The sequence below is a fragment of the Ptychodera flava genome, chromosome 20 (genome assembly GCF_041260155.1).
Source record: "Ptychodera flava strain L36383 chromosome 20, AS_Pfla_20210202, whole genome shotgun sequence".
NCBI classification, from domain to species: Eukaryota; Metazoa; Hemichordata; class Enteropneusta; family Ptychoderidae; genus Ptychodera; species Ptychodera flava.
Window position 1 is genome coordinate 1,475,485 of NC_091947.1, and position 20,488 is coordinate 1,495,972.

The 20,488-nt window shown below is 38.9% G+C and overlaps 1 protein-coding gene across 2 annotated transcripts in view; it reads right to left on the reverse strand.

Moving 5' to 3' along the window:
• LOC139119726 (attractin-like protein 1) overlaps positions 1-20,488 on the reverse strand; it is an 84,561-nt gene that overhangs the window by 50,234 nt on the left and 13,839 nt on the right. For both annotated transcript variants that reach the window (XM_070683597.1, XM_070683598.1), the window contains exon 2: positions 3,834-3,920. In XM_070683597.1, coding sequence (XP_070539698.1) covers positions 3,834-3,920 — 87 coding nt within the window. The remainder of the gene's footprint in view (positions 1-3,833; positions 3,921-20,488) is intronic.

Sequence of the window (20,488 nt, forward strand, 5' to 3'; positions counted from 1 at the left end):
GAGTTTGTCTCTAAGACAGCACATGAATGAGAAAAAATATAAAATTATTATGTAACTATGGACTGAAAAGCTTAAAAATGCTTATGACCATTGTATTCACAATGGAAAAAACCATGGAGGCTTTCATGGTTGTATTTCTCTCTTTTTTGTACTGCAACAGTCAAATATGACATGCTGGCTCTCATTATTTCAATTAACATCTCAGGCTCAGCATAAGATTTAAAGTTATTCATTTCTGTACAGTATAATAATGAACGCAGCTTAGACATACAAATCTTTACAGTAATGACTATATATACTTTTATATATCTATAAATATGTACCCTGGATTGCACACTTCATAATTGTAATTAATACTAACATTACAATGAGCTTGACTGTCTGTCCTCACTGATACTTGATACCGACTTATTTCCAACGATAAGTAATTGTCAATGACCATTGAAAATGAAAAAGTTTCTGAATAAATTTTGCGCACAGCAATCTGGCATTTGGTTTCACATGTCATGTGTTTTTGCATCACATCCATGAGCTACACTAATGTATGGCCACAACTCCCTTCAAAGCAGGGTATATCTGTCAATGCCACCTATGTTGCCATGACAACTGCTCTCATCAATGATAAACCTTGCTACCGGTACAAGTGTGAAACTTGACTGCAGCCAACAATATATCTGTGAAATTTTACATATAAAATAATGAAACCCCAAATGTAGAGTATTAAAAAAGTTAAATTTTTTTTTTTAATTTTCAAGGAGAAAAATAACGAAAGAGTTAATATAAGTAAAAGGAAAAGCAATTCTTAATCTGAAGAATTATGTGATCTGTTGACTTGCAAGCACAGATCTGTCTGTGGTAAAGTTTACCTCTAAAACTAAATTTACAAAAATATTATGTAATCAATATCAGTGTTGAATCTAGGATCAGAGAGTTGGGGAGCATTTTGAGTTAGACAATTGCTGCTTTAACAAAAAATCACAGCGTCAATGACACTGTAGCTCCCATCCTGGACTATTTAGTGTTTGTTCTCTGGTCAGATATTTGAACATGTGTGAAAGGGATAAAGTGCATGAAGTGAAAATACTTAAATGAAATGTACTGGAGACAGTGAAATATGTTTAATGTAATTATTCAGAATATAAAATGGAAAAAATACAGAATTAGATATATCGAATACTGTGATACAACCATTAACTCAACAAGTCATTTACAATGACATAGTCCCCACTTGTAATAGGAGTATTAGTCTTGATGGGGCAGGAAAATGTGGTCATTAAGAAGTATCACTGGAGTGTATATGTTGAGATCTATGGGCACATAGGTCTATGTCGTTGTTCCCAATTTGAACACATGAGGCATGTCTAAGTTATGGTTCTAAATCGGAAAAAAGATCAGACCTCTAGCAGTATTGGCCAGCCAAGAAATACAAATGCGCATTATAAATGAGGTACAAGATGTGACATCTTAAGGTCTAATATCCTATCAAAATTGGAGGGTATAGAACTTGTGGTTACTGAAATATGCATATATATGTATAATCAAGGTCAAAGGTCATCGAGGTCACATGAAAAAAAAAATTATATTGCTAATTAATCCCTATATGCCAAAAAATCAGATCTCTAGCTCTATTCGCTTGCCCAGAATTAGATGTGTACATAATTAATGAGGTAAAGCGTGTGTTGTCATAAGGTCTCCCATCCTACTAAATACAAAGGACATAGCACTTGTGGTTACTTATTTATTGACATAAACATATATTTTAGGTAAAAGGTCATCGAGGTCACATGACATTTGGTCAAAAAATTTCTCCTATAGTTATCCCTATATACCAAAAATCAGACATCCAGCTCTATTGGCTCGCTCAGAATGAGATATGCGCATAATTATTGAGGTACAGTATGTGGCGTCATAAAGTGTCCCATCATACCAAACATGAAGGGTGTAGCACTTGTGGTTACCGAGTTATGAAAAAATATGTATATTTGAGGTCAAAGGTCACCGAGGTCACGTGACATTTTGTCAAAAAAATTGTTTTGCTAAGTTATCCCTATATACCAAAAATCAGACCTCTAGCTCTATTGGCTCGCTCAAAATCAGATATGTGCATAATTAATGAGGTACAATATGTGGCGTCATAAGCTGTCCCATCATACCATACATGAAGGGTGTAGCACTTGTGGTTACTGAGTTATGGACAAATATGTATATTTGAGGTCAAAGGTCACCGAGGTCAAGTGACATTTTGTCAAAAAAATTGTATTGCTAAGTTATCCCTATATACCAAAAATCAGACCTCTAGCTCTATTGGCTCGCTCAAAATTAGATATGTGCATAATTAATGAGGTACAATATCAATCGGACTTGTGGTTTCAGAGCAGGAGATTTTTTGACCAAAAATGGGAGAAAATTACAAAAAATTCATGAAAAATAGCAAGTCCAAGATACTGACCCAAGATGTGCACAATCATTTCATGTCAGCCCAAAGTACTTACATGCTAATTTTTCATGTAATCTGCTCAGTGGTTATTGAGTTTTTTCAATTTTGACTGTTTTTACATTTTTTCACTTAATTTGCATATTTTGGCAATGACAACTTCATTTGAACAAAATCTCATCTACAGCCCATCATCCATGTACACACCAAATATCAAGATGAAATGTACAGCGGTTTTGGAGTTTTTGATGTTGACGGACAGACATACAGACATACAGACATACAGACATACATACATACATACAGACATTTCCCTAGCCTATAAGAATAGCTTCCATTGCCATATATACATACATGTATGGCTATGGGAGCTAAAAATCACAGCTATATTTTAAGGCTTTCTCAAGGCATTTACCAAAGATAGTATTGCTATAAATGTGTAATCATATATATGGGCAGCAGAAATATGACAGCAGTAGCTAAAATACTGTCGTGTTAGCATTACAAGAAATACCTATGTAGAGTTGAGCAAAGGTATCTGTACAGATTATTTTGAGAACACTACACAGACAAGGAAGTATGCTGTGCAGAAGTCAATGTAATAATATATCAATCAATTCACTTCTTCCACCACTAAAGGTGAAAAAATACCTGTCTTTTGATTTCACTTCTGTAGAAAACTGGACAAATTAGGCATCGCAGAGCCTTATTAAGGTTATTGATCCATTTTGTACTGATTTACACTATTGTTCTGGGTTATCCAACACTAGTATCTGAAGGATTAGTTGTCATGAGGACATATTTAAGAGGTCTGAAGATGTATTGTTAATCAAACTTTTACAATAAAATATATTTGAATACTGGTAAAGTTGATAGGTTAAACCCAGCATTCTAGTGGACCATGGTACAAGCAAACTCAAGAGTGCAAAATGTGTACAGAAATATGTGTATTTCCATACACACTTGTACACATGGGTTTGTTTGTACCATCATCACATGATCTTTTGGGAGTACTGAGTATGTAGAACTCATGTTGTTTTTATTCCGGAGTAGAACCATTAGGATACCATCAGAACACTCTTTGATTTAAAATCATCAGAGTAGGACTGTCTGTCCAAAAATGGATGAAGCAGGTGACTAAGGCTGGCCTGTATTAGCTCAATTACACCTTGATAAATCTAACAGAGTCTGTTTATGACTTATCACTATGTCAACTCAAGTGTTTGATATGCCTCAACATTTGCATTGCACCAGAATGGAATATGTAGTGTACATGACACTCCTATGCATAAAGGTGTGTATAAATATTCTCAACATTGCCATCGTTTGTACATGTGTCATATAAATTGTAACTACAAATTATAAACTTGGAAGAAATATTGTTTCCTGTTTTACTTACTCTTCGCTTTCGATAAGCCAGGTACAGGTGTGTGCTTCTCTGTAAGTCTCAACACTATCTATTATGTTACCAGCGGGTGAGTCTAGTCTGAAAAAACAAACAGAATGAAAAAGTGGGTTACAAACACATGTATTAATTGAATTATAGATTAAGAAAACATACATGCATACATCAAAACACACATATCAGGCCCTGCAGAGGTAAGGTTTGTTTAGTTTGCAAGGCTACCCCTCATTAAACAAGGTAAAATAAATTAAATTAAAATAAAAACAAAACCCCATATACATGCAGGCATTGGGTTTTCTATACCATGAGTTAAGTTTCAATAATTACAAATGACGAAATGAGAGCCAAAATTACCTGCTGCGTTCTTACATGTATTATTATAATAAAAGTCCAAGAGTTTGAAGAGGGGTGTATCTCAAAACAGTGAATCTAACATACATTTTGTTGTCTTTTCTATTGATACAGTTTGTACCAAAGGTATGTATTTTTTTGCTGTAATGAAGTGACTCATGTATGTATATTTGCAAAACAAAATTGCACTGCAAAAGGTGAGTGTTAGAATGCAAACCCTGTTATTGAAACATATATATGGTTTACCTGCAAACTAAACTATACCATACCCTATCTCAGCTGATATTGACAATGTAGATTAGATAGATCCATGCACTAGAATCTAACAGAGGTCATGAAAATTGTGAAATGCTCAGTGCTGGTGGCACATTATTGTCTTCATTCACTCAGCAATATTTCACCTTGCATTTATTATAGTGGAAGATGTTCAGCATTTGGAACACAATTATTGATTGCACACATCTCTGTTGAGACATGTTGTTGGCAACTTTACCACTCCATACATGTAGATCTACATGCAGAGCTACATGGTATATAAAATGATATATTTCTGTGCATTGTGCAAACATATCATTTAATCACTTGTTTTCAAGTGTTTAATTTCACACAGTTGGGTTGACATATTTTTATCACACATAGTATGTTGATATTGTGATACTCTCATAGTCCTCATGTGCACTTTTATCTTTTTGACTTCTACGACTAATAGTAGTTTAATTCATGCCCCTATTTCTGGATTTTGTGAGGCGAAGATATTATCATGACAACATGCAATGAAGCATTACTCACAGATGTATAGGTAACTCACAATGCTGTCAAATCATTAACTCATGAATTTTGACAGTAATCAATAGTTCCCCTGTTGAAGTTGACCTTGACTGCAATTGTCTCCTTTCATAAAATGTGATCACCAGCAACTAGGTTATCAACGCTACCACCACCACTAAACATGCAAATTTGCATTGCAGTTTTTTTTTAATTGAATAATTACATTGAAATAAAGCTATTTCAATTCAAAATTCATTTGTTAAAAACAGTATTTGTAGATCACTGCCTACAGATACATACATTGCAGTACATACATACGTACTGTAATTCATCTAGGTGGCATCACTTTTGTCATGCACAATAAATTTCATTGGAGTCCTTCTCCTTCATGAGCCAGATACTTGCACAGAATAAACAGGACCTATTATTCCCCATCAGCATTAAACTGTCACATGCATTTTACATGTTGTGTTTATATTCATACTGCTAGTCGGGTACCATTGGTAATAAATATTCTGTTGATGATTTTGAAAAAAGATACAAGTGATTATGACATGCACTGCTCTTAGGGTTAATTAACTTCAAGAGATAAAGTGGTCAGACCTATGCACACAGAACTTAGGACGGTATAATTAAAGGTATACAGTCACCTGTGATCTAAATATGCCCATATATGGTCAAAGGAGCGTTCCTTGGTATTCAAAATGCCGATGTGAGGGCACTGTTTTTAAAAAGCGGCTACCCGCTTAAAATCTGTGATTGGTTAGATTTTCTCTTTCCATGGTAACTGTGGCAAAATTGGAACAGGTGACAGTATACCTTTAACTCTCCATATGAGTAATCCTATTAACTCTCTCAAAGTTAGGATGCATACAAATTATTTCATTTTGTTTTTTTTCATTGTCATCATCACACTCACTAACTCAGACAATTTGAAACTCTTCAAATGAAGTGTGAATTCCTCAGATCACGCAGATACTGATGGTGTCACACTTGGAAACTGAATTCCTGGCAACATGCCCCTAGAATGTCTGGATACATGTATAACACATCTCAGTCTGTTTAGAGTCCATCATGAATGTTTGAAATATTGCAATAAACCAACGCCCCATAATCTGTTTTATGGATAATTCATCAGAGAAGCAGACTCTCTGTCTGTACTTGTAAGTTATTCATGAAGGTAGAGGCAACTCATTTCAATTTGTTTAATGGCCGTACATTTAACCGTGTACCTGACACCAAGAGACACATTTTATATATTTATGCTGCAGTTGCAAACAGCACAGCTAACGTCATAGCATTTAGGCATTCAAATTGTTAGAAAGATTTTGTTGCATTCAGCAGATGGCAGATAATTTTGCTTTTTGATTTGCTTTGGGCAAAATGTGATAAAGAAAAACATACTATCACTGAGTGATACATCTTCAACATGGTTGAATTTTGTATTTTGTGTATCAATTTAATCATTTTATGCACTATTATTACTATTAAAGATGTTTAGTGATACACTGTACTGAATGTTGAGGCAAATAAACAGTTGTCAATCATTTCTTTTGGAGTTTGGATCTCAAATAGTTGACATCAGAAACTTGCACAAATCATACCCTGGCTATCAAATTCTATGGGCTCTTTCACTTGAATGAAAAGAAAAGTGTTTTTTTTAGACATCTCCTGCAGTGTCTGGGAAGTGACCAAGCACTTCTGTATTTTCTCCTCTACAGATTAGAAAAAACCTAATGAATGTAGTAACAGTCGCAGTAAAAAGAGTGAATTGTCAGACCTATAGTTTCCAATTAGTGTACATTGTGAAGGTTAAAAGTGTTTGGCATAGGTCAAAAGGAATGGATGTGTATGGCATGAGGATCACAGTAGCAAAGAGTCAATCTCCACACAGTTTTGAAGCAAAGCTATGTACCGGTATGTACACAGCATTTCACAATAACTTTCAATATTTCATTTCCTTGTAAGGTGATAATTTGCAACTACAAGTACATTGTACGTACAGTGTGCACTCTTCAAAAGAACTGGTGTACATGTATATACTGGTATAAACACAAGAAAGACTAGTCTGTGTCTTGTTAACATCAACTTTGCAAGCAAAGGGTGTTTCTTAAGACCAAGATCCTCCCTTGGATATAAAGCCAACCTAACCAACCTATGCAGACTAGATGATGAGTTGATGAATTAACATCCAACATTTTTCTTATAATTATTAAAATAGAATTTGATTACCATTGATTGCCGATAAGATTTGTGAAAATTACATTTACATCAATTTCTATAATGTATTCAGAAAGAAAGAATATTTCCACGTTCAAATAATACAGAAATTATGAATAAATGAAATGAAGCTATTTTCTGAACAACTACTGATGGACCACTGTGCTTTCTTGAAAACCTACAATTACATCAAGGAAGTGATGTACAATGTACTTGTCTTGGTTGATTTGTCTGATTCCTGGAAACCATATCTCAAGTGAACATATTAATATGACAGAAACCTGACAAGAATTGAACCTATATTGCTGGCATTCTGTCAGGGCATGCATTCAGAATGGATGAAAAGGAATTTTCTAAGAAATATTGAATGTTCCAGTCAGATTACATACACTTGTGTGCACCATTGTTAGACAAAGATTTCACACATTCTGCAGGACTTTTTTGAATTTTCTCAGGAGGACAAGGAGTACATTCTATGGGAGAAATTGCATGTACTAATGCAAGTTATTTTATTTAGCAAGCTTTCAAGCCCTGGAGCTGAACTAGGATCTGTCTATTAATATATTGGATTTGCAGACAACCAAAAATTGCAACTGTCATTGTTTCACTTCCAGACCAAAATTACACAAAACATACACACACATGAAACACTCACAGGACACAACTGATATTGTATTACTCAATTGTTTAGCAAGATTACCACAACTACATGTAGGACTTTCAGGTACACTGACATTGTTTTCTCACATAAAAAGAAATGACGAAATCCAACCAAGTTTATGGAAACACACTGTGCATATCTGATCTATATGGAAGCTTGGGCTGTAAAAGCTTTCTGCACCAAGAGAAACAGGAATACATTCAATAATGGAAATACCCAGAGTTATACGTAATTAACCTGACAACTGCAAATCTCTAAATAATATGAATTGTTGTAAGAGGAAGAAGGCAACATATTGACGACACCAGTCTTCCGTCTACTTCTGGGACGTGATCTATTACTGTTGAAGACTGACATTCTTTATTACCTGTGCTGTGAATGTTGACTTGCAAGCGCATCCCTGTCATGTCAAATGCAATAATTGCTGAAAGACCTGACCTGCATTGGCCACTTACTTCTGTGAACACTGGCTTTCCTGACTGAGAATGAACTGATGATGGTACGCCAGACAAGATTGCTGTATTACTTGAAGGACTGATAACCAAATGGAGAATTTTAACATGACGTCACATGCACATTGTATTGACTTGATATAAAATGCTTATATATCACTGATATTCACTCTGTATTTCATTTCATTGAGCCATGAATGTGATTCTTACGTCTATATCCTTCTGTACACAAAGGCAACACTGGCAGTTTACACTTGCATGCTGTTTTGATGTACTGTATTGGTGGTATACATTTGTACTGTCTTGCTATCTCATAGTTGTTTGGAAACCCTGTGTGAAAGTTTTGGCCTAATAATTCTAAGTGCCGTTTCTTTATTTTTGTTTCACATGACTAGCATTAAGACATCTGATAGAGATTCTACGTTCGGTGGCAACATACTGTTATTTTCGTTACATGAAAAAGGACCATGCTAAACCACTGTTTGGTGCAGTTATGCATGTTCTATTAACCCTTTTCCTGCCAAGTCGGTGAAAATCCGCTTGAAATTCGGTGTAGCTAGAATCTGAGCAGCCACGGCCTTTATCCTGCCAAGGCGGTGGAAATCGGGCTACTTTTTGGTACCCCCTTTCCTGCCTAGTCGACGGAACTACGTGTAGCAAACCCTTGCTCGCGCTAGGGGTCGTTCGAGGACAGGTTTTGGGCGAGGAACGGCGTTTGCTCTCGAAATGGGTTCACAGAGAGTCCAACGACAGGGAAAGGTGCGGAAGCTACCCAGCCAGTCCCCCACCCCGGTGGGGGACTGGTTTTTTTTGGGGGACGAGTAGTGTACTTGGCAGGTTAGCACGTTGACGTATTCTAGCGGAGTTTGGGCCAACTTGGCTCTGAGGCACTACATAGATTGCGGCTGAAATTGACCGTCTCGGCAACGCTAATCTGTAAGCAACCGCCTAAGACCGCCTCAGCTGGCGGTGCAATTTTTTGCCAATGGTGCGAGACGAAAATCACGGACTTGGTCCTGATTGACGGGAAGTGCGGACGGATTTGACGGACTCGGCTTGATTAGTCCCTGACATGGAACTGATCCGAACGGACTTGAGCGACATTTGTGAAGGGTAACCACCGCTTTTAACCGACTTGTTACCTCCTCGAAAAGACTACCCACTCAGATGTCGGACGTTGTCGGCTGCACTTGGCTCTAGACCTTCAAACCGTGCAACGAAACACACCGCCTCAGCCTTGCCATTCACGAACATGGCCTCAAAATTTGATACCATTGTTCACCGACTTGGCGGCTGCGGTTAGGTGCGTGAACCGTTGTTCACCGACTTGTTACGCCTATGTTGTCCCTGTGAAGTTCGGCTAACGGCCGAGTCTAACGGGAGTTGGCAGACCTGTGTTTGGTTTATACCGTAGTATGACCGACTCAGGTAGAGATACCTGTCGGTATATTCCGAGTTTTACGCACTCGGGTGTCAATGACGGGTCGTCATCACCGCTGATGACGTAGACGTGCTGGCCACGTTATTTGAAGGAGCCATGTTTGCCCAACGGACGAGGCCGAGACAGCTGTTGACAATTTTGGCATCCTTCATCTTTGACCGCCTTAGTTGGGTAAGCCGCTCGGCAGGCGACGGTTATGACCTAAACAAGCCGCTGAAGCACTGTTCGTTGCCGTACAAGAACGAGACGGCCAGTCCATTACTGCTTAATGGCGATCTGTCGGGTTGGCTTGTCACCGACTTGGATGACAATACGCCCTGCGCAGGCGTACTTAGAAGGGACATGAGGTTAAAGATACGGGTTCCCACCCGTACTAAACATGGGCTTGGGCCAACGTCCTTGGGTGGCAGGTGCGCATGCCACGTACCCAGCTGGACGGAATGTCAAGTTGAGATGCTAATGACATTGACTATGTTATGCTAAGTGCTCAAGGGATTTGCATCGCAAATGAGTATTATTAGCATATCAAATGGTGCGGACAGGCAATTTACATGACGGGTAGGAATGTCAGCGCCGGTTGGTGGACTGATTGCCGTAGGTCATTATAATAACAGGTGGATGCATATATTAACATCCCTGCGTCCAATCATGTCCAGGGCTTTGTTTCCCTGTGGCTTTAAAAGGGAGGGACCTGCTAGTCTGTCGACACTGTTCCAGACATGAGCTTGACGGACCGCAAAAGTTTTCTGAAGGCGAGCAGACGACTGAAGCTCAAAGATGCAGAGTCTCCGGGCGGTAGTGGTAGCGATCGTTGTGATGTCCCTAGTAAACGTTCTAAGAAGTCGGGCAAGAAACGCTCCCGTAAGGCGAAGCCATCTCCGGCTGAAAAACCCAGTGGTAAGCGTAAACGTAAGAGCGATCGTTCTGCCAATGAGGATGATGACGGGTCACCGGTCGCCAGTGGTTCTCACCCGGCTGCTCCGGGAGAGACTACTTCACCTGCAGAGACTACATCTGCTCTTGTGGGAGATACTTCACCTGCACAGACTACGTCTGCTGCTGCTAGTGAGACAGTGAGTAACGAGACGGCTGATGCCATTGGTTCTCCCCGGCTGCTCCGGGAGAGACACCACCTGTTGCGTGCACCATGAGCCCTCATCCTGCGTCAGGAGAGGTTCCTGTGCCCAGTGCGAAAGAGCTTGAGTCCTCGTCATCAGCAGAGGCTGCCCAGCCCGCTCCTGCCATAGTTTCGTGTGCTGCGATGTCCCCGCCGAAAAAGATAGTGTGGAGGGTTCGTTATCAGGATAGCCCACCTGATTTTGAGCCAGATATGATCTTTGATGCCGCTACGGGCGAGTTCAGGCCCAGACGCCCAGACGACGGTGATATCACCGCTGAGTCCGACTCGGAGGTTGACGAGGATGCGGCAGAGGACGATGACTTTTATGACAGGCAGTATGTAGGTGAGGCAAGCTCTGACGACGATGATGACGTTGCTGCTGTGTTGGCGGAGGACGACACCCTCCTGTCTGGCGTATGTCCGAGACTACCGATGCTAATATATTTGAGGAGACCGATTTTGACCATGAGAGAGGACCGACTTTCACCTTGCCCAGCCACTCCCGTGAGCTCGATTACTTTTTTAAGTTTATTCCAGCTACACTGATCAGATTGGCCAAGGACGAGACTAATAAATACGCCAAATTCCACCAGCGATATATCGCTAGGAAAATAGATAAATACTGGCGTAACGCTGACTACCGAGAGGTGCAGGCGTTCATTGGCGTCTTAGTCTGTATGGGTATCGACCGTAAATCATCAGTGGAGGATTATTGGTCTAGCGATCCCTTTCTGAGAAATCAGGGTATTTCTACTGTGATTACCCGCAGTCGCTTTCAGCAGCTTATGCGATACTTTCATCTGGCAGACCCAGAGAACGATCCACGTCGTGATCCTGATGAGGCACGCCGCCGACGTCGGTGTCAGGAGGATCCCCTGTATAAAATCAATCCATGGATGGAGCCCATAGTTGACCGGTGCGTAAATAATTATAAGATGGTAGAGAGATCTCCATCGACGAGGGCATGGTGCGATTTAAGGGCCGTTTCTAAATTTAAGCAGAGATTACCGCATAAGCCTGATTGAGACGGTTTCAAGATTGGCAGCTGTGCGACTCCACCACTGCATACATCGCTAACTCTGCACCGTACCTAGGTGTGAAATTTCGGGATCGGACTGATGGGAGACGGCAGGAGCGAGGTGTGGTGAAAAGAATTACGATGGAGCTGGTCCAGCCATTCTGTGGATATAATCACAGCCTATTCTGTGATAGCCTGTTTAGCACGGTCGTTACTGCTAGAGAGCTGATGGAGACCGGGATCTACATGGTCGGGAGTTTTAACCGCCGTAATCGTCGCACCATGCCCCCTCAATTAATTCCGCCGGGTAAGAGGAAGCGCCTTCCTCTGTCTGTTGGGGATATGAAAGCCACGACCAGAACGGACTCTCGTCTTAACATCACTGCTTATCAGGATAGTAACGCTCAGGTGCTGATCTTGAATACGGTCTATCCACCCTTGGAGTGCGTGCCAGTGGGGGAGGGAGACGAGCGGCGACAAGTGCCTCTGTCGCTGTATAATTATCGCCGGTACATGGGAGGCGTCGACCGAGCCAACCAGAAGCGCAAGTACTTTCACACTGGGCGCAAGAACCACAGATGGTGGACATATCTGGCATGTTACCTGATTGATGTTGCCCTGGTAAATGCATATATATGCTTCAAGCATGTACACCCTGATAGTAAGCTGACCCATAAGATGTTTCATCTGCGTGTCGGGAAACAACTCATTGGCGGTTATTGTGGGCGATCGCAGCCCAGTGTGAGAGAGGTCGAGGCCACCGTTTCTCTTGCCTCGTACATCAATCCACAAAATCAGCCGATGCACGTTGTCAGCCGTTTGGAGGGGCGGCAGAAATGCTGTAAAGTATGCAGCAGAGAAGGTAAGACCACTACGAGCGGACGACTGTCTGAGACGTCCAAAGGATGTAGTCTGTGCGGGGTTCATCTTCACGAGGGCGAGTGTTTTGCGGCTTTTCATCATCGCATGATGCTACGAGGTAAGAGGAGCATTGGCGTGCAGACCTCTACTCACACAGCCCCGACGACACCCATCAGCAAGAGAACCCGACGTAAATAACGGACAGGGGACAGCTTCGCCTAACAGTGGCTTGACTGTATTCTTAACACGGACCATGATCACATTTTGAGCACGGTTGTGCCGTTTGTTTGTGCTTTATGATCCCGCTGATTGTAAATTGAAACACGGATTATTTTGTACAATCCCCCGATTGTAATCTTTGTAAGACGGACCATGCACTCGGACGTCGAGACAGACTCTGAGATTTATTATTCGGTATAATGTAAATTATTCCCGAATAAAATACTATCTATGGATCGCTTATTTTCGTTTGTTTTGTTTAGACGGATTATTTTGTACAATTCCCCCTATTATAATTTTTGAAACACGGATCTGCCACCCCGATTGTAATTTTTGAAACACGGACCATGCACTCGGACGTCGAGACAGACTCCGAGATTTATTGTTCGGCATAATGTAAATTATTCCCGAATAAAATACTATCTATGATCGCATATTATGATCGCATATTTTCGTTGTTTTGTTTTTACCCCCACTTTCGTTTTTGGCAGATCCGTAAGGACGCTATAGTAATGGATGAACGTGCGTTGTATCACGTGGGAGGGGCACAGCCCAACGGAGGCTGTGCTCGTGCGACGTAGACGTTGTACCAACCATCTGTCGTTGGGGTTAGTGCATAGAGCAGTTGCACTGTCCAGAGCTAAGGTGGTACAAAACTGCACCTTAGTAACAACTGCACAACTAACCTGTTAGGAAACGGTAACACTAACGAGCTAAGTGTTCACTGAACTGGCCAAACTACGTACACGCCTTCCTTCAATGGCGGAACTATGTCGTTGACACTACGTCAAAGCAGACAGCAATGTGCGACTCTTCCAAGTCGTTCAAAGTACGTGGCCAAGTGACACAACCCAGGGAAACAGGACAGGTTTGAGGGTGCTGCCGCACCCATAGCACTAACCCCTGGGTCTTCTACTAACCCACGAGAGAGGTGACGTTTCCCCGGTGTGGCCGTGCGTGCCGGCGAACGAGCTTTACTTCCGCGAAAGTAAGCTAGAAAAGGGCATAAAAGTGCACGTCCCCCGGGGCAAACAACGCCCGTGACCTCGTCATTTTCTGGACACAGTCTCATCAGCGGTTGCCCCTCTATACGGGCATGCAAAAATTTTTGAAGTCTAACACGTATATGGTCGGTAATCGTACCCCGAAAATGCGGTATTTTCCCGCCAAATGCCTGGCAGGAAAGCGTGCAGGAGAGCCTATCTTCTGTAGACACGGAAAAGGGGGCCGGTTTTGACCGACTTGGCAGGATAACGGACAGGGGCGCTCGGCAGGAAAAGGGTTAAACAGCAATAAATCAGTGACAAGTTCTGCATTTGCAAATATCATGAACATATTTAGATCTCTCCCTTCCTACCTCCCCTACTGTCTTTCTGTATGTCTGTGTCTCACTGTCTGTCTTTGTCTCTTTTGGTATTGGTTCTGACAATGTGATCTTGACATTGTAGAACACCAATGATGTACATATAAAGGCTGGTCCGAGAGACAATTGCACAAAATATTGAGATATACAGACTTGTACTGCCAATGAGCATTTTTGTATGGCTATTCTTAGTGTCAGCACCATAATCTGAAACCCTGAAATGAAATTTGGAGTCTAGACTCTAATGTCATATTATTCATCACTTTGTAACACAGAACTCTTGAACACTGTACCATAACATATATGATACTGGGAAAAGCTGTGACTGTGAAACATGGATTGTTTGTGTACATTTCTGATGTTTGCATGTATACATGTACATGCATGAATACTACTGCCTCCACTATCAGGGAAAAAAGCTAGCTATTTTAAAGTCTGTCAATCTGCATACATACATGTATATTTGAGTCTCCCATGGAGAAATGACATGTGTACGTGCCAAGATAGCAATGGCATTACCATTTTTCCTGCTGATTTGTCTTTGATTCATTTGGATAAAGTCGTGCCTTGCATATCAATGATTCTTCTGGAGTGAATGCACACACACGTGGGCGTTGGCACCTCATATTACTGAACTTTTCAGTATGCAGACTGTCTATGGATACTCAGCGACATTCTGATTGACTCTTGAAAGACACCTCAGATCTGTTTTCATGTTTGTTTAATCACTTTAAAACACGGGCATTTTGTGTCTATTGATGTCAGAAGAGGCAAAACTACATCAAGTGCCTAATTTTGCCACTGAAGAAAGCTTTAAGATTCACTCTCATTTATAGTGGTGTGTTTGTTCAAGAACTGACCTTTCTCTTCTGACTCTTTGGTTTTATCTAAAGACTGACTGGAAACAACACAACATGTACATGCAAACTGTGGAACACTTTCTAGCTCCTACATGTTATCACTAAATATTTTGCATATGGAAACTTTAAAAAACGTGAAATGCAAAATACACAATGTTTATTCTCAAACACACCACTGGAAATAGTATGAAAACTCTATCCACCTTTTATACCATGTAATGTATATTGCAATACCGGTTTGTGACTGGTTGCTTTTCACGGTGTCCATTTCTCTGGTGATATTAGATTTTACTGTCTATAGATCAAAGAGAAGGACTGCAGTATGCTCAAACTGACATCATTTTAAATTTATTATATTTTTTGTATTTATACTTTTACTGCACTTACATTTAATAACATATTGCTTATCAACGTCTCATAATTTGTCAATTTTACTTCCCTAGAAACTGATAACATCACATTAAGCAACTTACATAAAATTAAACATAGGGCCAAAGTCCCTGAAGCTACTATAGACATGGATACAAAATTAAGTATTTCCTGACTGTACAAAATTATCTCACTGAGGTCAACCTAGGGACCTGTAAACCAAATATTAAAGCTGTCTGACCAGCGGTTTTGATAAAACAAGCAACCAGTCGACAGAGCTCTGCTGTGTTATGTAGAGAATAACTTTTAGTGACATATACATTGATGAGGAAGGTGGATATCAGTGATCGCTCATTTCAGGATGGCCTGACCCAAAATGGCAAAATTGGCTGCAAAAATACAAAATTGAAGATTTCATCATAATTTCAATATATTATATTAAGATAAAGCTTAAAGAAGCCTAGGAACCTGTATACCAAATATCAAAGGCATCAGACAAGTAGTTTTTGAGAAACACATTTTTTGACCAAACATGGCAAAAATAGCACCAAAAATTCAAAATTGCAGATTTCATCATATATTCAATGTATTATATTTAGTTTATCTGTAGGAACCTGTATACCAAATATCAAAGCTGTCAGACGAGCGGTTTTGATGAAATAAAGTTTTGACCAAAAATGACAAAAAAATTCCTTAAAAATACAGATTTGCATATTTCATCACAATTTGAACAAATCTAACTTGTGTTATCCCTAGGGACCTGTATAGCAAATAACAAAGCTGTCTGACCAGCGGTTATGAAGATTTTTTACCAAAAACATCTTTTTTGGCACTAATTTGCATATTTTCAACAATATCAAAAAATTAAAAAAATTTGTTTCTCAAAATCATATTTTTCATCTACATAACAAATATCAAATCAGTAAGTACTGCGGTTCTCAAGATATTTGAGTGGGCGGACGCCTCACAAACGGACATACATACATACATACATACATACATACATACATACAGACTGAAGCCGGACGCCAGACGGATACCCATCCCAATAGCTTCTATAGACTATAGTCTATTGTAGCTAAAAACATACTACTTTTCCAGTTCATTGGACGTTCGCTATAGATACTTTTGAGTATATGCACTGTACAGCTCTTCAGTAAAACTGTCATGTGTGAGCATTACTGTAAATCACACGGTTCTTTAAGAGTTCGATGAAGGAACCAGCTTTCTGCTTGATATAACCAAGATACTTTCAAGCATGTGCTTCAGCAAGCTTGGCATACGGGGATAGAAAGGAGCAAATGTGCACACATGGAGATTTATTGATTTTGATAGTGTGACATAACATGCATGGATATTTTACCCCCTGTTCTCACAAGGGGTTATAGTTCACACTTTACCATTTATATCTGCCAAGTCTATCACTTCCCTATCTGCCCAGCTGGTGCAAAGCCATATTGACCTAAAAAATCTATTGTATTTTCATTAACTTGTTGGCATAATATGTTATCGAGGGTTGAGTTGGTAAAAATCAAGTTTACTGTATAGATGTTATATTTAAAGGGCCTTCAAATATTCAAGTCTTTGTTAAATTAAAACACAACATATGAGACACGTTATGAATCTCTAATTTTTTTTAACCTAGTTGACCCGATAGTGACATATATACTTGGTACTATAAGAATTACCTGACTGAGTTTGGTAATAATGCAGACAACACCATGTCATTTACTATCTTCAAGTGGTCATTCACACTTAACTTCTTAATTATCTTCGACAAGATCCACTGAATTTATACTTGGTTTTGAGATATCACAATTATTATGACTATAGTATTAGCAGCCATTTTGAACTAGAGTCATCATTCCATGGTTTGGCAATGTCATGGGCACAAGTGAATCTTACATGAAATTCAACTTGGTAGAAAAGGATTATCATGAACATACCAGTGGAATTTTTGTGATTATGTATGGCATAGATCCTTGGGAAAATTGTCAGCAACGATAAAACAACGGCAATATTACAAGTAAAAATAATCTTGTGTACTGACAGAATTTGTAGAGATTATGTACTGCACAGCGTAAGCTCCTATTAGAAAGGTTTGGATCAAATTACAGAACAGTAATAATATTAAACATCATTATCACTGCTGTGCTTGTAATATTACCACTGTTACAGCTACCTGCTTTGAGCAAAGATAACACATTGAATTAACCTTCATCATAATTTATTTATATCTCGGGTGAGCTAGAGTATCTACGTGATGGGCTATTCACTCCTGGCAGACTGAAGTCGATTATTACCTCCTTTCAAATATCAAGAGACCTATAGATTGTAGATTAACTTTTAAAAATGAGGTAAAACTACTAATTACTTACTAATTACTAGGGTGAAATTTGCTGTAATTAGAGCTGGAGAAGATACTGAAGATTTGGTTGAATTTAGATACCAGCAGTAAACCCTACTCTAGAACCATGACATACCAACAGACAGTTACACCTCTGTACAGATGATGACTCACCTGTCAGTGTAACATTATTAATCAAGTCTTGACCTTTTGACACCATACTTCATGTAGGTCAGGTCAGGTTAGTTAATCTGGTCAAGCTGGGTGAGTATTCACTGATGATCTCAAAAAAAAGACACACAATATTTGGTTCCTAGAGTGGAAACAGCACGCTTTCACTTGCAAGATGTAAAATTTGACCTGGAACAACTGGGCGGTTACATATATTACAATGTTCAAGACTGAGGTCATATAGTTAGAGTCTCACAACCAGTGAAAACAAACAGACTGTAAGTAGATAGGCCTGTGGAAGCCAGAGGGCAGGAAACAGAAAGTTCAACTCTGGGTCACATCACAATCATATCACATACAAATTTATTTGTCTTCATATTTCATAGCTTACCCTCCAGAACTGCTGCATTCTGGAAATTTCTGGCAACTTGTGTACATAAAGTGAGTGGTAGCATTTCCCTATTTCGATGTGATTTGAAAATATTTACAATTTATTGCTTCACTTTTCGGTACAATAGGCAGAAATCGGATTAGGAAATGATTATAAAGGCCAGCTGGTTTCAATGATACAAAGGTATTTATATGCCAATCTAATATTAAATTCTGACACCCAAATTATGTATAATATCATCCTGCAGTGTCTGACCATACATACTGAGAATCCAAAAATTTAGCAGCCTATGCTGAAACTGAATCAACCAGACAAGCCAGTATGTCTGCATGGCCAAAGCAAACGGCAAGAGTCCAGGCTGAAAACAGCAAAAATTTGTACATGTACATCATATTGGAACTCAAGAAGCCTGGCCTACACCACAAATTCCACTTCAAAATTACTTACAAATTATTGAGTCATTGTCAATGATGCTGTGAAAATTAATACTATCTGTATTCAAATGATCAGTATTTCATGACTACATCGCTATAGTTACTGGGTATTGGGATAAAATGAAATTGTGGCACTTAAACAATCCTACTGTGTAAGGTTTGAGTTGATATTTAACTTTTATGGCCATATCATAATAGTTATGTCAGTCACAGTGCAATATTAATGTTTGTATGACTACAAAGTTCATGAAACACATCAGATGATATGGATCCCTGTACCTCAGTAAAGTATGCATTTGGTTTAATCATCAGCACAAATTGTATGTCTGATACCTTATATTGATATTGTGGTGATACCTTACTGAGAAAGACAAAATCTCAGCTGACTTCAGTACATGTACTTTTGATTCAAAAGTACAGGAACTATACTTGCATTGTATTATGGACCTACATGTACCATTCATGACAGAAAAGACAAACATTAAATTATCATAAACACAGGAACAGGTTTCCATTGAAAGGGCACTACCATTTTTATTCCAGTTGGTCCAAATTAAGTTCGGTTGGTTGTTTAACTGCCAAATTGATTTATGACTAGCATTATCTTTATCGTTGCAGTACTCTGAACATATATATATATATATATATATATATATATATATATATATATATATATATATATATTATATATATATATATATATATATATATCCATGCATCATATATATATATATTATATATATATATATATATATATATATATATATATATATATATATATATATATATATATATATATATATATATATATATATATATATATCCATGCATCATTATTTTTCAATGCTGTCCTGACTAGATATCCGATGAATTCCCTGTATTCAGTGCAGTGAGAATAATGTGATGAATGACAAGCCTGCTCTGGAAAATTTGTACTCCATTAGGAACCTGTGTGAGACATGACATTCATGTGCACTACTTTGCCATTACAAAGGTGAAGACAAGATGCTTGCAGCAATTCATATGCTGGGAATACATTTATCACTGTGACAGAGAAAAATGAATGCTGGTAACATTAGTAATGACCGACCTTTCAGAGTGTAATGATTTACAACATTGGAATAAACCAAGTTCATCAATTTGATATCCGTGCAGTAAAGACGACTTACAATTACATTCAAATTACAACCAACACTTGCTTCAATATTTCAGCTTTTTTATACATCTCACCATCATCTGTAGATATTACAGTTTACACATATAATTAACCATTTTCACCACCATTGCCCACTACACAGCAGTCCAATCTCTCCTTACCACAGATATCAATGGGTTGTACCACAACTTAAATAGTGGCAAATGGGCTAAATATTCTCACGCATGTAGAATGCTTATTACCTAAATTAGGTCAATTAATATTATGACAGTAGGAAAGAGATAATATACATGTATGGTTGCATGTGGTCTTCTGTCCTGTGTACATACATGCTGAGAAATGTCTAAAAATATTTGTCTGTCTGTCATTACTGACAGTTTACCATAAGTTTACCATAATCACAGAGTCACCAAGCAAAACTTGGTACTACAGGAACAAAACAGCTAA